Source organism: Leptodactylus fuscus, chromosome 7 (assembly GCF_031893055.1).
Source record: "Leptodactylus fuscus isolate aLepFus1 chromosome 7, aLepFus1.hap2, whole genome shotgun sequence".
In the NCBI taxonomy this organism is placed as follows: Eukaryota; Metazoa; Chordata; class Amphibia; order Anura; family Leptodactylidae; genus Leptodactylus; species Leptodactylus fuscus.
Genome location: NC_134271.1, coordinates 125,253,946 through 125,279,965, shown reverse-complemented (window position 1 = coordinate 125,279,965; position 26,020 = coordinate 125,253,946). Strand labels below are relative to the sequence as shown.

The 26,020-nt window shown below is 43.2% G+C and overlaps 1 protein-coding gene across 1 annotated transcript in view; it reads right to left on the bottom strand.

Annotated features, from left to right (window-relative positions):
- Nucleotides 1–26,020, bottom strand: part of AKAP6 (A-kinase anchoring protein 6) — a 175,902-nt gene that overhangs the window by 11,042 nt on the left and 138,840 nt on the right. The window contains exons 10-13 of the mRNA XM_075282957.1: nucleotides 20,635–20,781; nucleotides 19,408–19,623; nucleotides 5,813–6,025; nucleotides 1,304–4,108 (exon numbers count right to left, since the gene is read on the bottom strand). Coding sequence (XP_075139058.1) covers nucleotides 1,304–4,108; nucleotides 5,813–6,025; nucleotides 19,408–19,623; nucleotides 20,635–20,781 — 3,381 coding nt within the window. The remainder of the gene's footprint in view (nucleotides 1–1,303; nucleotides 4,109–5,812; nucleotides 6,026–19,407; nucleotides 19,624–20,634; nucleotides 20,782–26,020) is intronic.

Below are 26,020 nucleotides of genomic sequence, written 5' to 3'. Positions count from 1 at the left end.
ATGGCCACCAATCATGAAGTTATCCTCTACTCTATTGATAGGGAATAACTTCTAAAGTTGGTACAACCCCTTTAAAAGTCTGACATTTAACACATATATATTCATACGATATAGGACTGTGGTTTATAAGGTTTTCCACTTTTACAGATCTAGCAATGTTCAATGTACACCTGGCACCCCCACCGGACAACTGAATCCAGAGCTCCCTACATACGGAAACCAGCTACACCGTGTATCAGCCAGAAGAACAGCGCCATACACGGTGTACTGGCCATGCCTAGTTACTGCAGCTCTCTGACTTGCATGGGACTAGGCTAGGCCACAACACAACCTAATACCTTTTAGGGCCCCTTCACACAGCGTAACCACTCGGCTCATTCCGAGCCGTACACGTGAGTGCTTCTAAACACTTCCCATTCACTTCAATGGGAACGCTCGTAAATCCGGCTTTACGCGCGCTCCCATTGAAGTGAATGGGAAGTGTTTAGAAGCGCTCGCGTGTATGGCTCGGAATGAGCCGAGCGCTTACACCGTGTGAAGGGGCCCTGACAATTGAGAGTTTGGCATTTTGAGGAATTAAAACGTGAAGAGTTGTAAAGCTGCAGAATATTTTAAAGGGATATTCTCAACCTCGATCGTTATGACCTATCCACATATATACATGCCCATAACTTAGTAATAACTAATGCATTAGATTATATTAAATTAGTCATTCATTTTATAAGCATTTACCTGTTAGATGGCATGACTATTGCGTGATATTTTTATTTGATTGGTTGATTTTGTATCTTTTATAGTAATATTATTTAGGATAGAGTTTACGCATAGAAAGGTTGTAATGTTTGTACTATAAAGTTTATAAATGTACGCCGTCTTGGTATTCCGATTATTTATAAATGGGACTTTTTGTGCCAGTACTGTTAACAACAGTAATGCTATTCTAATTATAACTGCTAATGAGCAATTGCATATTCATGCTTTGCTTTACTTACTGTGTCTATCATTAGATGATATTTAGACGAGCATTTATCTTTTTGTCACATATGCAGATGGTATATTCTAACATAGGCGCTAATCCTTAATTACAGTACAAAAGTTGGGGGTATGAGCCAATGGCTATTAATCTTTCTTCTCGGTGATTTGGAGCTTTAGTGAATTGTGTAGAAGTTCGAAGTTTCTAATATGACTCATAACCATCATGTATTGTTAGTTAAATATACCATTTGGGTTGCTGTTGCCTAGGAATATACGTAATCTAAATGAATTCATAGCAATGACGGCGTTCACATATGTATAGAACTACCTTTTGATGCCCTGCGCCAAGGTTTGCACCACTTGTCGCCATTGTCCTTTGGTCTCTGACCCTTTTGTGCAGTATAGGCAGGTTCGAGACTGCGGGCTTTACAGAACTTTTGCCTTTAGGCTCCGGGCGAACTTCTTTACTGGAAGGCAGTTTCTTGTAGGAGATTTTGTTGTTGGTTCCTTTTGCAGCAACAGTTGAATGTTCCAGAAATTTCCGGGCAGAGACTCTACTTGTAGATTGTTGCCCTGAGATGGTGGCTTTGCTCTGAGAGCTCCTAGCAGCGGTATCTTTCAGTTGCAAGGCTTTTAATGTTGGTTGTGAGGATGTCAACTTGGAAGAACCTTTAAGTTCAAAAGACTCATCTTTTGTCTGTTCTTTTGTCTGGACATCTGGACATGGCTCGAACATACTGTCTATTTGATCTTCTGTGGATCCCTCTACTGGCATCAGTGGTGTGGCAGCCCTGGCCGATCCACTAAGCTCTCCACAATCACTGTCATGAGAAGAAAGAGATAAGTAAGAGTAGAAGTCACCTCTTTCAAGCTGCTTGCGAGAATGTTCTAGAACTTTTTCCCTGATCTGTGCCCCAGTCCCTTGCTTCTGGCCATCTTGTGGTGATGATCTGTGGAGCGCATTAGATGTCATGCCCAGAATTTCCTTTACAAAGTCCTGTACAGAACAATCTGGACTATTAGACCTCTCATGAGCAGAGCTATGACAAGAACAAGACCCCTCATCTGCCGACCCCGAAACAACAGCAGAAGGTTGATCTTTTTCAAGCGGCAATGAACTATTATCGAGCATATCCACATCAGCCACTGAATCACTTGTAACCCGTAAGTTGCTCTTCCCTTTAGAAGATGGCCCTAGCTCACGGGGCTTGTGGAAAGCCAATGCAGGCATGCATTGAGGATGAAGCTTTTCGGTTTTGGTGATTGATATTGATGGAAATGGGCCAGATTTTATTTTTTTTTCAGGGAGGATTCTTTTGATTGGACTGTCTTTCATGGTAATATCCTTATTATTAATGTTTCCATTCTCCATGTCATCTACTAGTTGAGTTGAGTTCAATAATGTCTCTTCATCACGTGCTTTTGTCAAAGTCTTACTAGTATCTTTTCCATTCCCATTGCTCTCTTTCTGTCTTTGTAAAGAAAACTGCAAACCCTTATCGGATTTAGATGCCCCAGTCATGTCTTGTACCAGTCTATTCATTTTTCTTCTATCCCCTGGAAGGAAAAATGAAGGTCTAATCCAGGCCTGCAGCTCCCTTCTAATAAAATCAGACCCTAATGGCAAGCCTGTGCCATCTCCAGCTTCGTCATCACTTCCCAAACTAGAATTTGGCTCTTCGAGTTCTTCTTCCTCCTCTTCCTCAGTTAATGTGAGGGTGGAACTTGACAGCAAGTCACTATCGTCTTCTTCATCAGTGCAAGCTGAGGTACATGATACATTAACAATCATACTTAGGTTGGCTTCACCTTCCTCTCCTCCCAGAGAACGACTCAAGTGCTTTCGGAAAGAAGCATTGGAATTGAGCAACCCAAGACGGCCTTTTAGCATGAGCATATCTTCAGATCTTAGAGAAAGTTCCTCACTGCTACTTAGTTCTGTCAACTCAGAACCAACATCTTCATTCCCTGATGATTCTTTATCTTGTGGGGATTGCAGACCAGTAAGTGATGCCTTCCGAGAACTACTTCTTAGAGTAATGTCATCAGAAAGACTACGCTTCATCTTCTGTTCTGATGGACATTCTATGTCTTCCAATCTTTTCAGTAGATCTAGGGTACGCTTGCTTAATTCTTCTCCTGGCTCACTACCTGGGGTAACATCAGCTGAGCCTTGCTGACTAAATAAGTCTTCATTGCTCTTATATGAGGCTGGCCAGCTCTCTAGAGATACGCTGCGCCGGAGAACCGTAGATTCCAGAACTTCACCTGCCCCTGACAGTGATTCCAGTGAGGATGAATTAGGTGGAGTGTTTTCTGGACTTAGAACTTCAATAAGGTCTTCAATTGCATCTACTGGGCTATGGTCTTCTGAGCTTGCTGTAAGCATTGTTCTGTTGGTACCAGTCTGACTTGGAAGTCTTTGAAGACAAAAACTAGGCATTGGCCTCTGGGTCTTTTCCAACATCACAAGCTTGTGTTTATCAGCTTGCGAAGAGTCAAAAATTGTAAGCGGACTTTGTGGCTTTGTTCTGGAATATTGTGTATGTCCAATTTCTTTACCCCCAATTTGCCCCACATCCAAATTCTGATCCAAACACCCTTGTGGTGTTTCGGCATCAAGGGACAAACAGCCTTCTGAATTGGCAGCAGTCACACCTTCTCCACTAGCAATTCCACTCTCGCTTTCTGAGTGGCCACATGAATCCTTCTGATGTTTTGAAGGATGGAAATGGTGAGTTTGGGAAGATCCATTTGCTAAGTCTGGCAAAGATAAAAATGGAAACCCTTGTAGAAGGGAAAGTGAGAGAGGAGCTAGGGTGCTCGACTTTTTTGACGCTTCTTTAGGTGATGGATCTATGTTTGTTCCAAAAAGCTCCATATCATGTACACTGTAGACCTGATACACAGCAGGTGTTTGGAGGGAATTTTGCTCTTGATTTTGATCTGAAACATTTTGTCCCGAGCAATGTCTTCCAACAGAAATGAATGTCTCGGCTTCAATCTGCTCTTTATCCTCGTCATCACATATGGCATCAGTTGTGATATCAGTCTCATCCCATTCCAAGGCTTCCTCACCCACAGAGGCACTATTTAAGTCAGCCCAATCGGGGTCCACCAGGAGATCCATCTCCTAAAACACCAGAAGTTAATATAATGGTTAATAGACTGATTCAGGTAGTATTACACAGATGTCATATGTTCTTATTTCCATTAAAACAATATCACAATGCAATGCAACAAACGGTCCACATAGAACTGTGCAGTACTAAATTCAATAGTCCTGTTCTTTTAGAAAATGAGAAAGTCTTTATAGTTGGTTTGTCAAAAAAGCGTTCAGGGAGCAAATGCATTTTTATCACAGGAACATTGGGACACTGTGACCTCAGGAAAATTGCTAAAATGATGCTATATAGCTATTGCCCTTAAAATTATTCATCGTTCTCGGTGACTTTTTAGAATAAGCGGTCAGTGTACAAGATGAATAACAGTATATCTCCACCGTTTTGCCCACTTGGCCCTCATTTCTAATGGTCAGTTTTCCCAAAAACTCCTGAATGGGAGGAGACCACTGACTATGCTGTCTACAATATACTGGACAATCAGAGAACAGGACATCTTGCTCCCCTATCTCACACTCACATAAGTAGCATCCAGCTCGACGCTAAGAAGTTTATACACTTGGAAAGTCCGAAACACGTGTGTTTTAACACACATCAATAAAAATATTATTTGCGCTAACGTATGGTGAAGCGCGGTGATCAATTTCGTCTGGTCCTACTGGCATCACACTCACATAAAGGACATTATACAGCAGTTTTGGGCAGTTTTGATGTGAATCCATCACCTGGGTGCTAGGGAATACTTACTAGAAGCAGCAGCATTGCCTGTTTGTGCCTCTATCTGCAGCTGCTCCCTTCTCTATCCCCTCCCCTTTCCATAGACTTCTATTGGCAGAAACTGTAACCTAATTCCTCAGTGAAGCTGATAATCTGTCTTTGTCATTGCTTCATTCAAGACAGATTTTACCATTGAATTAAGACTGAATGAACAGTAGAGGAGAAGAGGAGTCCGATAAGCCTAGTCAGAGGCAATTTTTTTGTCATACAATATATTACATCATTTCTTATCACGATTTGTACTGTTGATTTATTCAACATCTAGTATATCTAAAATGATAAAGAAACATTGGAATTTTTTTATTACAAAAAGTTTAAAAGGTAGATGCTAAATCTTGATATCTGCATTTGCCCGGTAGAAAAGTCACATCATAAATACATTAAAGGGAGTCTGCCAGCAGTAAGTTGGTCGTAAGCCTAGGCACATGACCTTGTAGAGGTGATTCTAAAGTTTCCAAATATACCTCTGTTATTCAGCTTCAGAACTCCAATGGCTTATTCACATGCAAATGAATGTTGCCTGGAAATCTACAGCTAAGACTGAAGCCCTATTAAACAAAGGCATGGCCAAAGAAGTCTTGAAATATTAATTTTGGAGCATCTTTTCTCATAACTCTCATAACACTGGGTGTTGCCATTACACTAAGGTGTCCCTGCACTGTCAGGGACAATGTCATTGTGTGCAGGGACACGCCCTTAACTGGTAACATCCAGAGGTCAATGTATTCATGAACTTTATTAGGAATAACAGAGAAACTGTATATCACAGAGTTATAAGAAAAGATGATGCAGAATTGTTATTTTATGGAGAATACAAGTATTTACTAAAATAGACATGTCAGGGAAAAGTGACAGGTTCTCTTTAAGGAATTCTCAATGTGACAAGCCATAAAAAGAACAGTAAATTGAGCATAATGACTCTTAATTTCCACACTCACCTGCTCTTCTCCTAGTTCTCTCTGAAGGCGCCTTTGCCACTGTGTACTCTGCATCACAATGGCTTCCCATCTCCTCTCTAAATTGACACTAAGAAGTTGCAGGTTGGGGGCATCATGTTGTGGAATCTGGTCCTGGAGGTTTAGGAGATGGTGACATAAACGTAGGATGGAGGCCACACCGCGCCTACGCAGCCTGAGCTCAGAGCATAGACTCTATAGAGAAAGACAGAGATATCAGTATTATATGGGAGTAAAATAACCTGTTGGCTGGCAATGTAAGAATCCCTTGTTAGGCCTGGTTCATATCTGCGTTCTGTTTCCGTTCAGGAATTCGCTTGGGGACCCCCCTCCCCAAAGGAAACCTATATGCATTAAAAATCGGTTAGCTAAGGAAATCACACGGACCCCATAGACTATAATGGAGTGAGTGTGGATTCCACTCGATTACCGAATCATGCAGCTTGAAGGACTTTTCTCTCGTGCAGAAACAGAGCGAAAACCACATGGACCCCATTATAGTCTATGAAGTTCCCGGGTTTCTCAGGTACCAATTTTTTATGTGTATAGGTTTCCATTCAGGGAGGCCCCAAGCAGACTCCCGGAACGGAAACCTGAACCCAGATGTGAATGGGGCCTTATAGTCTATTACTAAGGGTATATCAGGTATCATGGTCTTAGGAGCTTGGAGATTAGATACAACGTCTGCTGTTCCTGTTTTAGTACATTACCTCTACTTATTGGTTATGAGAACCAGTCATCATGAAAATGCTATCAAATCTACGTATATCATGTTATAGAGCAGAAGGAGTTGTGCAGATCGATGGAAGGTTTTGTGGAGGATTTCATACCTTATCAATAAGGTGCAATTTATTGATTTAAAGAACACCTTTTACCACCTGCACCATTTCTAAGTCTTGACACTTTTAATAAGATTTTTTTTCTCCCTAGCCCCTACTGTCCCCAAGCAAGAATCTCAATTAGTTTCAATTCTCAATATGCTAGTGTTGCTACTGTCAGGTGGGCGGAGTTAGTATGCTCCAGAACAGGGGGTTTGCAAAGTGTCCGCCCTTGAGCGTTTTGTGGTCTCCGCGGCAAAACCGTTTTTTTTAACTGGACACAAAGTCGGACAAGCAGGACTTTGTGTCCGGTTAAAAAAACAAACAAAACGGTTTCACTGCGAAGACCAGACGCTCACGGGCGGACACTGACTGCCGGGTTTCCGTCTCCTGTCCAGTTTCTCAGGCAGAAGACGGAAACCCACAAAGCAGAGACCGGGCACAGGTATGAACCCGCCCTTACTAGTAAAAAATGGCACTATGCTACTCAATAAACCTTACATAAATATAATAAGCAATCCCTAGTGATAAAGCAGTAGATCCATTGTATCACGGATGATTTACCGACCTATACATCAATAATTGTATATATTATGGGGTGAAGAGCAAACCATACCAGTCATGGTGATGTCAAATGTAACCCCAAACCATGGAAGTATACGGCATTGCTACCATTATCAAGTGATATCAAGCAAACTGAATTCTAATATTGAATAATAATACGTAAAAGATAAAACATGATATAAAACTGGGCAATAAGAAAATATCACTTCACTTTTCTATTAAACAGCAGATTCCTGTCTCTTTCCTATCAATGCAGGCATGCTAATTCAGAAACCGCAGCAGTGAACAGGTTAAGTGTCAGCTACTGGGGAACCAAGAGGGGCCATCAATATGATTCGTCTTACACAGACACCAAGTCTGACAAATAGGCCGATTAAAAGGCCACTGAGAGCCATCTCTCTCTGCCAATTATCGCCATGTATCATCCCTGGCCCAACGAGGGAGGCAGAAATATGGCCTTTTAAATGGCACTATTAAAGTGTTCGCTGATAATGAAGCACATGGCAGGGCCCTAATCACTGCTCACCGGGGACAAGGACCCAAGGCAGACTGCTAACCAGCCAAGTGCGGAGAGGAGGCCGGGGATTCACTGTAACCTGGATAGAGTATTACACTATACTGTAAATCTAATATGCTATAGACGGCCCTGTCTGAAGCTGACCATACAGATCATACATGAATGTCAGTGGAACCCACTGAGCAATAAAGTGTATGGGGACATCCCCTGACTATCCCCTGTTATTGGGGAATAGAAGGATCAAACTGTTTTCTCCCATTTTCCAATTAGGAATACTTGCATGCTCAACCATGTAGTGTGTGCATGTGTATGGGAGAATAACTATCGGCTGAGCAAGGTATGGAACCTGTTTAGCCAGCATGTATACCTAGAGAGATAATGATTTCTGGGATAGTCATATGGATAAGTATAAGAATTACTAGCCTTCGGGAACCCTCCATTTAGTGTGCCAATGTACCGTATATACTCGAGTATAAGGCGAGTTTTTCAGCACAGTTTTTGTGCTGAAAACCCCCCTCGGCTTATACTCAAGTCAAGCAACTTTTTTTGGGGTGGGGTGGGGGAGGTCTTTGATGCCTGCGATCAGAGATCAGAGATCGCAGGCATTAGCTACGGAATCTCAGTTGTAAGAGTTACAGCGGAGACCCGGATGCTACGCGACCTCTCTGCAGCAGAGCGGCGCCATTATACTTACAGACCTGGAATCTGCTCTAATAGAACAGTGGATGCCGAGGAGGGATTTAGCCGCTGGCGCAGCGGCAGGAGCATGGCGATGCTGCGGGCCGGAGTGCAGACAACCAAAACACCCCCTCCCCTTCCCCAGCACCCAGCAACTACTGCACCCAAAAACTCCTGCAATTTTAATTTTTTAAATTTTCCAGTAGCTGCTGCATTTCCCCCCCCCCCCCCTCGGCTTATACTCGAGTCAATAAGTTTTTCCAGTTTTTTGTGGTAAAATTAAGGGCCTCGGCTTATATTCGGGTCGGCTTATACTCGAGTATATATGGTTTAGTATCATGCACAGCTGCCAATCTGCAGGCACTCTGGCTGGCACTTTATGATGAACCTGTCACCTGTTCTGTTATGGGACACTCTATGTGTCATTGTTATAATGCATACAGTACATTTTCCTGTGGGCTTCCTTTCTCTGCATGCCTATTCACGATCAGGGTCTGAATCCTGAATTTAGAGTTAATTCAATAGTAACTGATCAAGTATAAAGCACTAGCTCACCAGGGACTTGCACCGATTCACTAAAGGCTGGGAAGTACAGTAATATGGAAGTGTATATATTATACTAGCTGGTACCCGCGACTTCGTCTGCGGTGATTGTAGAAGTGGGTAAATACAGTATCTTCATTATTGAGGTTTTTTTATTAGTACCTCCATATGTCTCACATATTAGTAACCCTTATATGAGGCCCACAGGGGTTAATATGAGGGACATGATGGGGTTTATTCCTATTAATATGAGGCACACAGGGGTTAATATGAGGGACATGATGGGGTTTATTCCTATTAATGTGAGGCACACAGGGGTTAATATGAGGGACATGATGGGGTTTATTCCTAATAATGTGAGGCACACAGGGGTTAATATGAGGGACATGATGGGGGTCATTCCTATTAATGTGAGGCACATGGAGTTACTAACACTAAACTAATAACCCCAAATGCCTGACATTAATGAGAACAGTAATCCTATGTACCTGTGTGTTTTTCAGTGTCACTTTGCTAGCAGCTTCCTTTTCTCCTCGGGGAATGTTGGCAGGATGCAGACCACTATAGCAGGCAGAGACCTGAGCGATTAAGCTCCACCCCCTGGGTTTCCTGCACCCCTCTCAAAGGGGAGTGTCCTTATGCTTGAGCTCTAGCAGAGCACTGAAGGAACCTCGGACTTCATTTAACTCTTGCAGGTCCTGTGCTGCTGGTGTGCCAGTGAAATATGGCAGGAGTGCCACTCTTGGCATGTGTGCCAGGGGTTGCTGATCTCTGCTGTAGAGGGTAATATGAATTTTGTGGCTTGCTATGGTCCAATGTGTGTGAGATTGCAGAAATAGTGATGTGAGTTTGGGTTTTGTGGGGGTCCTGGGAAAAACGTATGTGCGCTATTGTGACGAAAAGTAGCCTATTGTGCAATCGAGTGTAGTGACTATGTTTGTGGAAAATTTCAGCCAAATCGGTGGAGCAGGTTTTGTGTGATTGAGGAACAAACATCCAAACACAAACCCACAAACATCCAAACTCACAAACTTTCACCTTTATAATATTAATAGGATGTCATGAGTTGGCCACATGGGCCAGGGTATTTTCACTTTTTGTACATTTACAGTTTACTTTTTGTTACTATTGGGAATGGGGATAAGTTGTAATACCGGTCACAGCCTATGGACATACGTGGTGCTGTTTTTGAAAAAAGTATTGTCTTTTGTAACCTTACAAATATTCTTCATGTAGCTGACGACCGACCATGCTGTCCACCACAGACTGAACACTGTATATAGCTCTTAGTTAACTATGGTGTAAATTAAAGTGGACCTCTTACCAGGACTAAAGCTATTTTTTTTTCATGCCTTGAAGAGATCAATACAGCAATTTCCCAAGTGCTTTGCTTGCTGCTGGGCAATTTTCTCCTATGCAGTGAACATTTAGAAGTCTTTGTAGTAAGGGAAAAACAATATAGCAGATATAGAGGTTTTCATTTACCAACAGGATGATGTAAGGTAAGGAACGTAGGACAGGCCAAGGACTGGAACTGGAACTACCTGGATACAGAGTATGGCAAAGCAGTAACCATTGGAGGACTGGGACTAGGTGGGCTCATGGAAGGCTTATACGAGTACATTATATGTACTAACAGTTTACAGTGGGGATTGTTTTATGTATTTAGTAACCTAATGTCCGCTCTTTCCATGGCTGGATTCACACAGGGTCATAGGAGGCAATACTTACCGTATATACTCGAGTATAAGCCCAATTTTTCAGCACAGTTTTTGTGCTGGAAAAGCCCCCCTCGGCTTATACTCGAGTCAAGCAAAAAAAAATATTTTTTTTTTTTGGGAGGAGGGGTCTATGACCAGCCGCAATAGTAATGTATAGAATCTCCCATAAAATAGTGAGAAAAAAAAGAAGCCTTAAAAAAATATAATAAAAAAATTAAGTAAATAAAAGTTGTAAATCCCTCCTTTCCCTAGAATACATATAAAAGTAGGAAATGACTGTGAAACACATACACATTAGGTATCCCTGTGTCTGACAGTCCCCGTCTACTGAATATAGGGTATCTGTATAGGGGTATAGGGTTAATAGGAGAACTGCAGATACCCTATATTCAGCCAGGCTGAATTCCAAGTGGGGGAAAAAAAAAACTCACTCCTCAATCTCAGGGAAGGGGCAGACAGACAACGAAAACACCCCCTCCCCTTCCTCAGAACCCAGCAACTACTGCACCCAAAAACTATGACCATTAAAATTTTTGGAATTTTCCAGTAGCTGCTGCATTCCCCCCCCCCCCCCAGGCTTATACACGAGTCAATAAGTTTCCCCTGTTTTTTTTGTGGTAAAATTAGGGCCCTCGGCTTATATTCGGGTTGGCTTATACTCGAGTATATACGGTAAATTTCTGTTTTAGGCTAAGAAAAATCCAGTATCATCATATCAATCATATTTTTATTCATCATCATATTATGTTCTATATACCGATATAATATAAGCCTTATGAGGGCTTGTTTCTTGCACGCCAAGCTGTATTTTTTAATGGCACCCTTTTGGAGAACATATAATGTGTTAATTTTTTTGCATTGGGGAGCAATGAAAAAAACAGCAATTCTGCAATTATTTAGATTTTTTGAGCTTGGATTTTACATAGTTTATTACACTGGATATTAACTTTATTCTGTGAATCATACAGTTATGGCAAGACAAAATTTATATTCTTAATGTCTACCACTTCATTTGAAGGAGCTGTGCTTGTTTTTAACAGATTGAGTTGACGTTTTCATTGGTACTACTGTAGGGTATTTTTTTTTTTTATTACAGTTTTTCTTTAATAAATGGACCAATGTAGTGACAAATGGAGTCCCTTTCTTCTGTCTGACTCATTAAAATAGCAAAATACCTACTGACTGTGGATCTAAAGGGTCAAATGGCCGTGATCAGAGAGATAAAACCTGTTGGGGATGGCACAGACCTAGCTCCTAAGCCCATGCCATTCTCATGCCATGTGCACACAGCAGTTTGCAGCAAGTACCCTCAATCAATACTGTATCTAAAGGGGTGGTTGAAGACCTCAAGTGAAACTGATGACCTATCCAATAGTGTTGGATTGGTGGTGGTCTGATACCCAGACGCCAAAAGTTGTATGCGATGCATATGTCTGAAATTTTTGTCCCTATTCAAGTGAATGGGAGCAGAGCTCAAGTTCCCTGGCACCACCGCAACAGAACCCCAAACTGTGGTGGTGGCACCTGATCTTCTCCCATTCAATTGAATAGGAGTAAAGCTGCTTCCAGCCGTAGTCAATGTATATAGATTCGGGCAGCTGGATTAGCTGGTGACTGTGTGGTCCTGGTGTCAGACCCTCAGCAATCAGATACTGATGACCTTTTCTTGTGGATAGGTCATCAGCATCAAAACACTTAGGGTCAACCTGTTTAATTGACAAATGTCGGGGAGGGGTTAAGCAGTGGCATATATAGCAAAGATCAAATTAAGCAACCCATTATGAAACCAGGCTTTGTCAGCCCCAGTACAGAAGGGCCTAGTATTTTTTTTCACCCTCCATTTCTTTTACAAGACCCAATTTTTTGGGCCAATTTTCCGAAATACTGTTTTCTAAAAAAAACCTGTTCCTCTGGGGAGGGACATTTTGCACAGGATGTTGGGACCAACCAGGACTGGATGCCCCCCTCCAATGACAGCCACATGGTCTGCCTCATACCCTTGTGTTTTAGTAAAATAAAAAAAAAAACGGATGTATTCTATCACAAAAGTGTGACTGGTTTATGTGAAATTGAATAAGTCTCAACTAAATTCAAATAAACGTGAAATCTTATATGATCGATTTAATATTGTCCCTTTTCATCGCCCATACAGTCAGACCTTTATATAAGAAGACTGCATCAAGAGCATTTGGATGCTGGAGACACAAGACTCAATGCATAAAGCTGGCAGGGGTTTCCGCTAGAACAGGGCTCAATGGCCCCGTGACCTCAGCACCAAGACTTTATTACTAATTATAGTGAGAATATCGATCTCTTATTGTGCCTGTCAGCATCGCTTACCCTGACACCTAGGCAATGCAGAAGGTGGTAGAAGCTTCTACTAGAGATATGAAGATGGAGGAAATTGTGTTCCGCTCAACCATCACTTACCATAAGTCTTGTTGATAGTTATACCGGTGATATATTGTACCCTATTTTACTGCACTATACCTTTCTATTACATTATATAACTTTTTAAATATGTTATGTAGGCACAGGTACATATTATTAACTGTATAGGGCTCTAGTCACAGCAGTGTTTTGAGGTCCCCTAGGGCTCTATTCATATTATAAACAAAAAATAGACGCGGTCATGAGTCTATGGACTCCATCGGACATCATATGGCTATTATTCTTCCATCAAGTGAATATAACTTAATACTCCAAAAAACACTTAGAAGTGGTCTTGATGATCTAGAAATGGTCTCAAGGATCTACAAATTGTCTCACGGATCTACAAATTGTCTGAGAGATCTAGAAATGGTCTGAAAGATGTAGAAATGGCCTCAAAGATCTAGAAACGGTCTGAAAGATCTAGAAACGGTCTGAAAGATCTAGAAATGGTCTGAAAGATCTAGAAATGGTCTGAAAGATCTAGACAATTTAAACATTTGTTTGATATATTTAAGGAAAATTACTCCCAAAAAATGGAACTAAAAATTGTAACATAAAATAATGTTATATATTTACGTAGTTACTTAGGTTGTAATAGTGACATTTCTTGGATCAATTATACATTATAAATCCCTAAATAATTAATAACTTCAATTCCATATGCTATTAGGTAAATTTTCTGACATAGAACATGCTATTTATTTTATCTTTTTGTCAGAGCATTTCACAGCGTAACTACTGTAATTGTAAAGAATCCCTCAATATATACATATGTGAATCACCATTTGTACACAATGTGGCGATCCAATGGCAGGGTGTAGGTATGGTGAATTCCCGGTGAACGTCATCTGCCAGCGTATGTAGTGCCAACAGTAAAATTCGGAGGCGGTGGTCTTATGGTGTTTTTCATGGAGGGGGCTTCTTGCACCCCTTGTTGTTTTGTGTGGCACTATCACAGCACAGGCCTACATTGATGTTTTAAACACCTTCTTGCTTCCCACTGTTGAAGAGCAATTCGGGGATGGCGATTGCATCTTTCAACACGATGGAGCACCTGTTCATACTGCACGGCCTGTGGCGGAGTGGTTACACGACAATAACATCTCTGTAATGGACTGGCCTGCACAGAGTCCTGACTTGAATCCTATAGAACACCTTTGGGATGTTTTGGAACACCGACTTCGTGCCAGGCCTCACCAACCTACATCGATACCTCTCCTCAGTGCAGCACTCCGTGAAGAATGAGCTGCCATTCCCCAGGAAACCTGCCAGCACCTGATTGAACGTATGCCTGCGAGAGTGGAAGCCGTCATCAAGGCTAAGGGTGGGCCAACACCATATTGAATTCCAGCATTACCGATGGAGGCGCCACCAACTTGCAACTTGTACGTCATTTTCAGCCAGGTGTCCGGACGCTTTTTATCACATAGTGTACATATCTGAATCACTATCTACACATAACAAATGTTTTTTTTTTTTATTCTATATACATTGCTTGGAATGTATAAGCCATTATCTAGATCCAAGTTGAACAATTGTTAGAAAGCCCTCCATTCCATGTAATAACTCTCCCAACTCAACATTATAATTTATACAATGTGGAGCCGAAAACTGTATCCCGTGTTTGAGGAATGATCTTGCTACTGGTTCATAAATGTACAATATTACATTGGGATCAAAGGTTTTAACTCTCTTGTTCTACACCATAAAATCGTATTTGCTTTTGCTGCTGCTCCTTGACTTTGAGCATCACTACTTTATTATATTGGTCCTTGAGCTTTGCCTTTCTGTATAATTATTGTGTATTATTTTGCATGAAAATTTTTAATCCAAACCCATGTCCAAAACTTCTGAATTACAACTATTGATGCAAAATTCTGACCTAAATACTGACCTAAATACTGTGTTCCTCAAAGAGGTGGATTACAATGAATATGGTCACTATTGCAAATCCTGCAAGGGGGCCATTCAGCAAGAATGTCTGGCAAATTGGTTCTCCCCTTGAAGCACTTGCAGATTGACTTGTATATCCAATGGTTTGTAGCGACAAAGGTATGTTTCTAAGGTTAAAGACCATTACAGGGCATTGTTATTGGTTTGGGTGGCATTTTGGACATAGTAAACTCCCTTAAATGCCATATAGAAAAGGGTGGGAAAACTATTAGGCGACAAAGACCAATAAAACACCATGGTGGCGGATTACAGTATTCAAGGGCACTTTACTTCAAAGTAAACACTTCATTGTTAACAAATGATGAAAACCGTAAACCAACTTCAAGGAACATTTTGCATTAGGCCTGGTTCACATCTGCGTTCAGTATTCTGTTCGGGGAGTCTGCATGGGGACCCCCGAATGAAATATCTATATATATGTATTGACAAGTGGTGAAAAGTACTTCATGAATTACTTTCCTCTCCGCATCACTCGTGCGGACATCGTGTGGAAAACACATGGACCCCATTATAGTCTATGGGGTCTGTGTGCTTTCATAAGCTCATCACTTGTCAATGTGTTCGGTATTCTGTTCGGGGGGGTCCCCATGAGGACTCCCCAAACGAAATACCGAACATAGGTGTTAACCAGGCCTTAGAGTCATGCATGTCTTGTTCAGCACCATCCAGATACTGTAGTCATTGAGTCATTGTATCTAACGTTATTATTAGAGATGAGCGAACACTAAAATGTTCGAGGTTCGAAATTCGATTCGAACAGCCGCTCACTGTTCGAGTGTTCGAATGGGTTTCGAACCCCATTATAGTCTATGGGGAACATAAACTCGTTAAGGGGGAAACCCAAATTCGTGTCTGGAGGGTCACCAAGTCCACTATGACACCCCAGGAAATGATACCAACACCCTGGAATGACACTGGGACAGCAGGGGAAGCATGTCTGGGGGCATAAAAGTCACTTTATTTCATGGAAATCCCTGTCAGTTTGCGATTTTCGCAAGCTAACTTTTCCCCATAGAAATGCATTGGCCAGTGCTGATTGGCCAGAGTACGGAACTCGACCAATCAGCGCTGGCTCTGCTGGAGGAGGCGGAGTCTAAGATAGCTCCACACCAGTCTCCATTCAGGTCCGACCTTAGACTCCGCCTCCTCCGGCAGAGCCAGCGCTGATTGGCCGAAGGCTGGCCAATGCATTCCTATGCGAATGCAGACTTAGCAGTGCTGAGTCAGTTTTGCTCAACTACACATCTGATGCACACTCGGCACTGCTACATCAGATGTAGCAATCTGATGTAGCAGAGCCGAGGGTGCACTAGAACCCCTGTGCAAACTCAGTTCACGCTAATAGAATGCATTGGCCAGCGCTGATTGGCCAATGCATTCTATTAGCCCGATGAAGTAGAGCTGAATGTGTGTGCTAAGCACACACATTCAGCACTGCTTCATCAAGCCAATACAATGCATTAGCCAGTGCTGATTGGCCAGAGTACGGAATTCGGCCAATCAGCGCTGGCCAATGCATTCTATTAGCCCGATGAAGTAGAGCTGAATGTGTGTGCTAAGCACACACATTCAGCACTGCTTCATCAAGCCAATACAATGCATTAGCCAGTGCTGATTGGCCAGAGTACGGAATTCGGCCAATCAGCGCTGGCTCTGCTGGAGGAGGCGGAGTCTAAGATCGCTCCACACCAGTCTCCATTCAGGTCCGACCTTAGACTCCGCCTCCTCCGGCAGAGCCAGCGCTGATTGGCCGAAGGCTGGCCAATGCATTCCTATGCGAATGCAGACTTAGCAGTGCTGAGTCAGTTTTGCTCAACTACACATCTGATGCACACTCGGCACTGCTACATCAGATGTAGCAATCTGATGTAGCAGAGCCGAGGGTGCACTAGAACCCCTGTGCAAACTCAGTTCACGCTAATAGAATGCATTGGCCAGCGCTGATTGGCCAATGCATTCTATTAGCCCGATGAAGTAGAGCTGAATGTGTGTGCTAAGCACACACATTCAGCACTGCTTCATCAAGCCAATACAATGCATTAGCCAGTGCTGATTGGCCAGAGTACGGAATTCGGCCAATCAGCGCTGGCTCTGCTGGAGGAGGCGGAGTCTAAGGTCGGACCTGAATGGAGACTGGTGTGGAGCGATCTTAGACTCCGCCTCCTCCAGCAGAGCCAGCGCTGATTGGCCGAATTCCGTACTCTGGCCAATCAGCACTGGCTAATGCATTGTATTGGCGTGATGAAGCAGTGCTGAATGTGTGTGCTTAGCACACACATTCAGCTCTACTTCATCGGGCTAATAGAATGCATTGGCCAGCGCTGATTGGCCGAATTCCGTACTCTGGCCAATCAGTGCTGGCCAATGCATTCTATTAGCTTGATGAAGCAGAGTGTGCACAAGGGTTCAAGCGCACCCTCGGCTCTGATGTAGCAGAGCCGAGGCTGCACAAGGGTTCAAGCGCACCCTCGGCTCTGATGTAGGAGAGCCGAGGGTGCACTTGAACCCTTGTGCAGCCTCGGCTCTGCTACATCAGAGCCGAGGGTGCGCTTGAACCCTTGTGCACACTCTGCTTCATCAAGCTAATAGAATGCATTGGCCAGCGCTGATTGGCCAATGTATTCTATTAGCCTGATGAAGTAGAGCTGAATGTGTGTGCTAAGCACACACATTCAGCTCTACTTCATCGGGCTAATAGAATGCATTGGCCAGCGCTGATTGGCCAGAGTACGGAACTCGACCAATCAGCGCTGGCTCTGCTGGAGGAGGCGGAGTCTAAGATCGCTCCACACCAGTCTCCATTCAGGTCCGACCTTAGACTCCGCCTCCTCCAGCAGAGCCAGCGCTGATTGGCCGAATTCCGTACTCTGGCCAATCAGCACTGGCTAATGCATTGTATTGGCTTGATGAAGCAGTGCTGAATGTGTGTGCTTAGCACACACATTCAGCTCTACTTCATCGGGCTAATAGAATGCATTGGCCAATCAGCGCTGGCCAATGCATTCTATTAGTGTGAACTGAGTTTGCACAGGGGTTCTAGTGCACCCTCGGCTCTGCTACATCAGATTGCTACATCTGATGTAGCAGTGCCGAGTGTGCATCAGATGTGTAGTTGAGCAAAACTGACTCAGCACTGCTAAGTCTCTGCATTCGCATAGGAATGCATTGGCCAGCCTTCGGCCAATCAGCGCTGGCTCTGCCGGAGGAGGCGGAGTCTAAGGTCGGACCTGAATGGAGACTGGTGTGGAGCGATCTTAGACTCCGCCTCCTCCAGCAGAGCCAGCGCTGATTGGTCGAGTTCCGTACTCTGGCCAATCAGCGCTGGCCAATGCATTCTATTAGCCCGATGAAGTAGAGCTGAATGTGTGTGCTTAGCACACACATTCAGCTCTACTTCATCAGGCTAATAGAATACATTGGCCAATCAGCGCTGGCCAATGCATTCTATTAGCTTGATGAAGCAGAGTGTGCACAAGGGTTCAAGCGCACCCTCGGCTCTGATGTAGCAGAGCTGAGGGTGCACAAGGGTTCAAGTGCACCCTCGGCTCTCCTACATCAGAGCCGAGGGTGCGCTTGAACCCTTGTGCAGCCTCGGCTCTGCTACATCAGAGCCGAGGGTGCGCTTGAACCCTTGTGCACACTCTGCTTCATCAAGCTAATAGAATGCATTGGCCAGCACTGATTGGCCAGAGTACGGAATTCGGCCAATCAGCGCTGGCCAATGCATCCCTATGGGAAAAAGTTTATCTCACAAAAATCACAATTACACACCCGATAGAGCCCCAAAAAGTTATTTTTAATAACATTCCCCCCTAAATAAAGGTTATCCCTAGCTATCCCTGCCTGTACAGCTATCCCTGTCTCATAGTCACAAAGTTCACATTCTCATATGACCCGGATTTGAAATCCACTATTCGTCTAAAATGGAGGTCACCTGATTTCGGCAGCCAATGACTTTTTCCAATTTTTTTCAATGCCCCCAGTGTCGTAGTTCCTGTCCCACCTCCCCTGCGCTGTTATTGGTGCAAAAAAGGCGCCAGGGAAGGTGGGAGGGGAATCGAATTTTGGCGCACTTTACCACGTGGTGTTCGATTCGATTCGAACATGGCGAACACCCTGATATCCGATCGAACATGTGTTCGATAGAACACTGTTCGCTCATCTCTAGTTATTATGAAGATTCCTGTTTAGCTTCTAAGAGAACTCACTGAATATGAGAGACACTTAGAAGACATGGTGGAAAAATCTTACACATTAGAAAAGAAGAATCATTTTTGTAGGTGATTCATACTAAAATATAACGGTACATATCTACATATGGGTGTGAAGATGAGGGACAGTGACGTCTACCTGGAATTGCTGCAGCTCTCTCTGGAGTATTTCCTTCTCTTTATGATTCTGTTCTTTTCCTACTCTCAGACTGGAGTTATACAAGGCGAGCTCGGTGTCTCGAAGCCACGATTTCAGCTCTTTGACTCGCTGATCCAGCTGTTGTACAAGGTTCCCACTGCCAGGTGAGAGCACAGGACGGGGCACACTGCTGGACAGGGCTTCAGAAAGTGATTTCTGCGGAATAAAAGGATAACAAAGCGCAAGAGAGTCATCACCAAAGGTAAGTGAAGAGAATCAAAGAAGTCACGTGAGAAGCAGACCATAGACCTGGCAATTTTTGGATGGATTTGGTTTGTAATAAATTGATTTTCTGAGAAAAAATAAAACATTTACGAACTACGCTTAGAATATTGAGAGTCTGACTCCACCACGATTACTCTACATAGTACTATAGTTAATGGACCTGAGCATTCATGACATAACCACACGTCTGGATGACCAGCTGAGCCTGGATAAACAATGAAGGGAGCAGCATGCTCTATTGGTTCCTTCATTCTGATGAATAAAGGTGTCATATCCAAAATTGTACATTGGTGGTCACTCCTATAGTTCATTATTTTATTCCAAGAAAACACCAAATTCTTCACCAGGAACAAATGACTAGACATCCACTGATCAGAAATTAATGCCATAGCAAATTTATATGCAATGGGCAGCAGAGGATATATCCCTCTCCTAGTGGCCCAAGGTATCTTGTAGAACCACCCCTTACCATGACTGAAGTGCCTTCCCCCAGATATATTGCAACCCATCAGTCTTGTAAAGAAACTCTATGGGACTGAGGAATGAAGCCAAGTGTTGTACATGGCTACCTCCTTTCGTTTCATAGACATTGAATGGATTAACAGCATATGGGATGGAGAACATGTGTCTTATTGGGTTGGGGGATGACCACGCTCTCTGCTCAGGGTCTTCAAGTGCCCCATATGAATAGAGTGGTGGTGAGCATGCCCAACCACTGCTCCATTCACTTCTATAGGACTTCCATAATAGTAATCTCTTGTAATACCCTAGTAGTGAACAGAGAAGTTTCACCATCACTCCATTCATACAGAGCCCACAAATGCTTCCGTTCTCATAATTGGTGGGAGTCCCAGCGGTCGGACCCCCACTGATCTGACACTCATCACTTATCTTATTGATATACGTTGCATATGGACAACCCCTTTCAGAATGTGATCTCACCTTCAACATATCCCACTTCTCCCTGATTAACTCTTCCTTGTCAGCAACGCTGTTGGGTAACGTAGCACCTTCACTTCTCAAAGTCGCCAGCTGGCGTAAGAAGGAGTGCAGCCGATCTTCTCTAAGCGATAACTCCACACTGCACCTCTGAAATAAAGGATAGAAAGTTATTAACAATTTTTATCATTCTTCCATAATTTCAATTATTCTACCAGAGATCTGAAAGTTAGTTGTATTTGCTTGTGAATTATACTTGTAGGCCACTAAAAAAATCTCATGACACTAATACAGAAAAACCAATACATGCCAACTTTATGTACCAGTTACCACTGCCCAGGTAAATGTGTTTATCTGTGTTGAATGGAGACTACATTGCTATAAGGCTTATACTGCTGAAGATGGATTTAGCTTTAACACAGTTAGATGCTCTATTGTCAGATGGGCGGACCTGAGTTGGAGCAGACAGACAGTGACCGCCCACCTGACAATAAGAAGCAGAATTGTGCTGAAACAGAAATAACTATTCAGCAATGGTGGGAACCATAGAAAAAATCCAACTGTGCCAGAATCAATGGAGCATCACCTATTGAAGGATGCAAAGAGTTGAAGTTGGCGGCCATACACCTTCACTAGGCAAGAGCCAAATGTTTGCTCATCCAACAGCTATTCCTTTCAACCCTCCCACATACATGCACACTGGTTGAACCAAATGTACATGAGTTTTCAGTAAGAAAAGGAGAGTACGCTGTTGCCACATTTATCATGCCTGCTGCTTCCTTCCCCCAACATTATCTGTCAGGTAGAGAGTTGGGAGAGACCAAATATACGTACGGTAGATATCTGGTTTTATCAAAATTGTTGGGTTTAGGTAACTTCTCTCTCATAAGTATGGACACCTTAACCAAGATCTTCAACCACTTGCTTTAATAACCTTTGCATTTTTGACTAAGGAGGCGTTCACACTTGCGCCCGCCAGGTTTCTGTCTTATTCCCCATAGGACACGGCTTCCCAGCAGTCAGTTTTAAAACCCATTCATTTGAACGGGTTTTAAAAGCAAACCTCCGGTGTCCGAATGCAGCCTCTCTGCGGGAAAACAGTTTTTTTTGGCTGGACATAAAGTCACTGGGTTTTAAAACTGACTGCTGGGAAACCATCCCCTATGCAGTGTCTCTGCGGAATAGGACAGAGACGCGGTGGATAGACATGGGCGCAAGTGTGAACGCCCCCTACTAAATACTTGTAAGGAGCTGAAGGTTAACCTCCTTAATTTGGCAACCTTAGGTGGGAGAGAGTGAATGGTCATACACAAGGTGGGTTAGTATTCCCCGAGTATCAATGTTTATTCGATGTTGTGCCCATTTGTGCCCCCTGTCACTGTATAACTGTTTGTGATGCAAAGTATATATTGCTGTTTCCTTTGCCGGTGCCATATGTAGAGGTGGAATGTTAGTTGTGCCTAGGTGTGGTACCACAGGAGACATTGTTGGGCACATCCTGTGTCATGACCCTGCACTAGCTGTGAAATAACATTTGGTTACAGCCGGGTGAGGTCTCATTATCATTATAAATGGATGTCCATTGGGCATTGGGTGAATCCATTCAGTTGGTCGGTTGGTCTGTATCATTCTGAAAAGCAGCTACTCCATCATGAGGATCCAAAGACCTGGTCCAGCATCAACTATTGGAACAGAAATGTTGCCCACTGTCACAGGTGTGAACACTCTAGGTGACTAAAGCCAGTGGCGTAACTACCGGGGAAGCAGCGGAGGCAGCTGCCACAGGGCCCGGGACATTAGGGGGCCCGGCGACAGCGTTTTTTTTTTTTTTTTAATAGGCCATTACCGGCTGGAGTTACTCCTGCCGGTAATGGGCCCTACTTACTTACCGATCCTGGCAGGGGCCGAGATCGGTAAGTGACAACGCGGGCCCCGCAAACATCATTATTATACTCAGGGGTCTTTTCAGACCCACGAGTATAATGATCGGAAGCCCGGGAGAGGTAAGCGAACATAACAAACAGTGTTACTTACCTCTCCACGCTCCGTGAAGGCTTTGTGGCCTACTTGTGTGACGTCTCAGACCGAGGCCCTGCGTCCTTATGCGTCGTGACGCAGGCCCCCGGTCACATGACGTCCCTGATGTCATTGAGGATGGCTGACAGCGGGGAGCGCAGGGATAGCTAAGTAACAGTGTTCATGTTTGTATCCCCCTCTCGGTCTCCGATTATTATACTCTGGGGTCTGAACGGGCGTCCACAACGGAGCATAATACTGGGTGATGGGACCAATATGGGGCATAATATTGGGTGATGGGGCTACTATGGGGCATAATACTGGGTGATGGGGCCACTATGGGGCATAATACTGAGTGAAGGGGCCACTATGGGGTATAATGTAATGTGCAGGGGCAACTATGGGGTATAATACTGTGTGCAGGGGCAACTATGGGGCATAATAGTGCTCGCAGGAATGCGGGGGGGGGTTGGTCGGGGTCTTCAGCGTCGGTCGGGGGGGGGGGGCATGTCAAAGGTTCGCCACGGGGCCCCGCCATTCCTAGTTACGCCACTGACTAAAGCTATCTTCAAAAGTGTGCTTTATGTTATGTAAGATGATCACTTTTTTCTAGTACTGTTTTGGCGGTTTTCCTACTGAATCAGCTACACTAGTTGGCTGGGATGTTACATACTGATACAAAAACACTGACCAAATATTGACTGGGTGAGGTCATAAGTGTGAACACACACACACACATATATATATATATATATATATATATATATATATATATATGTATTACATATTTATGGTCTCTTATTCTACTGCATTGAATCCACTGCATCCATTTTTACCAGCTCAGTTTTTCCTCTGGTTCTTACCTACATCTTATTCATCCTTTTGCATACAACTATATTCCGTGTTGGCACAGACTACATACAAATATGCCAACATAAAAAAACCCTATTGTGCTGTCCTGGGTGGAATAGCAATTTGCCAGAATAGGGTGGCATTGCAAGAATAAATCATATCTGCTATAAACAGAGCTATGTGCACTTCATCTATCGAGCACACGGACAAAAATGTTCCGAAATTGCTTTCGAAACATTTTTATCAAACGTCCTGACTCGGACATGCCTGTGTACAAAAGTGTACAAGGAATGTTTGGCTGGGAGGTGGGGATGAATCCCTTATTCTTCTTCTACCCCATCCGAAGGGGAAAAAAAAACCCATCAGCACAATACCCTCAAAGGAGGGTGAAAAAGAACTTCATTGTTGCTATAGAGACTCAATTTTGGAAAGGATAAGGCAGAGTACTGCAAGGGGAGTGGTGCTGGGGGAGGGCTAAAAATGTCCTAATCCCCGTCCTTAGATTCACGCTGTCTATGCCGGAGAGTTATGGACTTCACCAATGTTCTGGAGTGTGCTGGTGAGAATGTGGTGTCATCCCGCTAAACCTATATAATGCGCCTCCCCCGAAATAGATATAAGGGAGAAGAATATTCTTCAATTTGTAAAATAATTTATGGCACTTAGACATTAAAAAAAACACAATTTTGAGCAATTTTGTAAATGATAGAATTTTAGGATACACATTTTTTATATAAAAGGAATCATTGCCTGGACAAATCTCGACAACACGGCGATTCTTTTCAGCTCTGCGCAGCTGACAAGTAGAATGGAAACACTTCGGTGTAATTTCTCTAGGCTCGCAGACCTTCTCTCTACAGGATCATTCTCACTACCCAGAGCATCATTTTCGCCCTTTCCGTACCCCATGAACAGGTGCCCAAGCTGAGAGATAACGGAATATATTGGAAATGAGTCCACTGTTTCTGTTCACAGATATCTTTGGTATACATCCCTAAAATCTGCTTACATGTATAAAGGCTATGCTGTATATAACGTAAAGGGGATCTGTCATGTCCTCTGTCAAGTCTGATTTTGTAAATGCTTATAATCCCCACCAAATAACAATATCACTGGTCTTTCTTAGTTAACCCAACCCATTAACCCGTCAATCCATTAACAGATGCATTTGTTAAAAAAAGGACCCATTGATTTCTACTGGGTCCGTGTGTTCGTCAAAATGGACAAAGATCAGATTTTTTGTCAGATGTGAAAAACGGACCGTCAAAAAACAGATATATGAATAGACATATTAAATTCAATGTGCTCTTAAAACGGACGTGTGATGGACGGTGTAAAAACGAATGTCAGACATCCATTTTTCATTGTCCTGTGAAGACATTGTCCTTCTAGACGTGTATAAACAAATTGCCAACTGGGTGTTACCTTTCCTCTTTTCAGGGTTCAGGGTTGTGTCCCTACACAGTCTGATACTAGCAGTTCTGATTGGTCAGTGTCAGACTTTATAGGAACACATCGCAAACTGGTAACCCCAAGCTGTCAATTTTTTCCTGAATTTGTAAGAAGAATAACAGAGGAATGGTACAATGTAGAGTTAGGGCTCATTCACGTGACAAAATTTGCCACTGATTTTGCGTCATATTCTACAATGTAGAGGTAAGGCTCATTCACGTGAGAAATCTGCCGCTGATTTTGCGTCCTATTCTTCCCTGATTCTGCCTCACATTGTTTTCAATGCTGATTAGACTAATTTATACTAATAAATACTAATAATAATACTCATTAAGATTTACGTTATTATAGTAGTCATGTTACCGCCTAAAATCCACTGCAGAAAAGACCGCCGTGATAACGCATCAGGTTTATTTCCATGGCGTTTATCACAGAAAGTCTGCAGAGTTTTCTCTGGAGACTTTCTGCCCCTAGTATACCTATATGGAAAACGCCAGCGTTTCTGTAATTATAATTGACATGCTGCGATTGACAAAAGTGATGGTTTTCGAAAACGTAACAGTGTGTTTATGGGATTAGCCAGAATCCCATCCATTTTGCAGGTACTGTAAAACGCCGTCTTTTTTGTCTACCGTGGTCAAAATGCTGCGTTTTCGCAACGCGGGGTCCTGGCTTTGTGGTGGTTTTATATGCCAAAGTCAGAAGTGGATTCACAATGAATAGAAATCTAAAATAAGGATTTGTACTTCTCCTTCCTGTTGGATCCACTTTTGGCTTTGGTACACAAAAAGTCAAAAACATCAACGTTCCTTAGAGCCAGGCGCATTACAAGACCGCAGGATAAAGGATTGTCAGGGAAGGAACATCAGAGAGTATCAGTGCAGTTACATGGCATTGTACTATGGGAAGCATAACCACAGCTCTGGGCTATCACAGCATTGGGCTGTACTTGCAACAATTGGAACATTCTGCACAATGTGACAGCTGGCAACAAAGTTACCGTCATACCACATTGCTGTCAGTACAGTATGACAGGTATGCTCCAATAAAAGTCAATGGGAAAATAAAA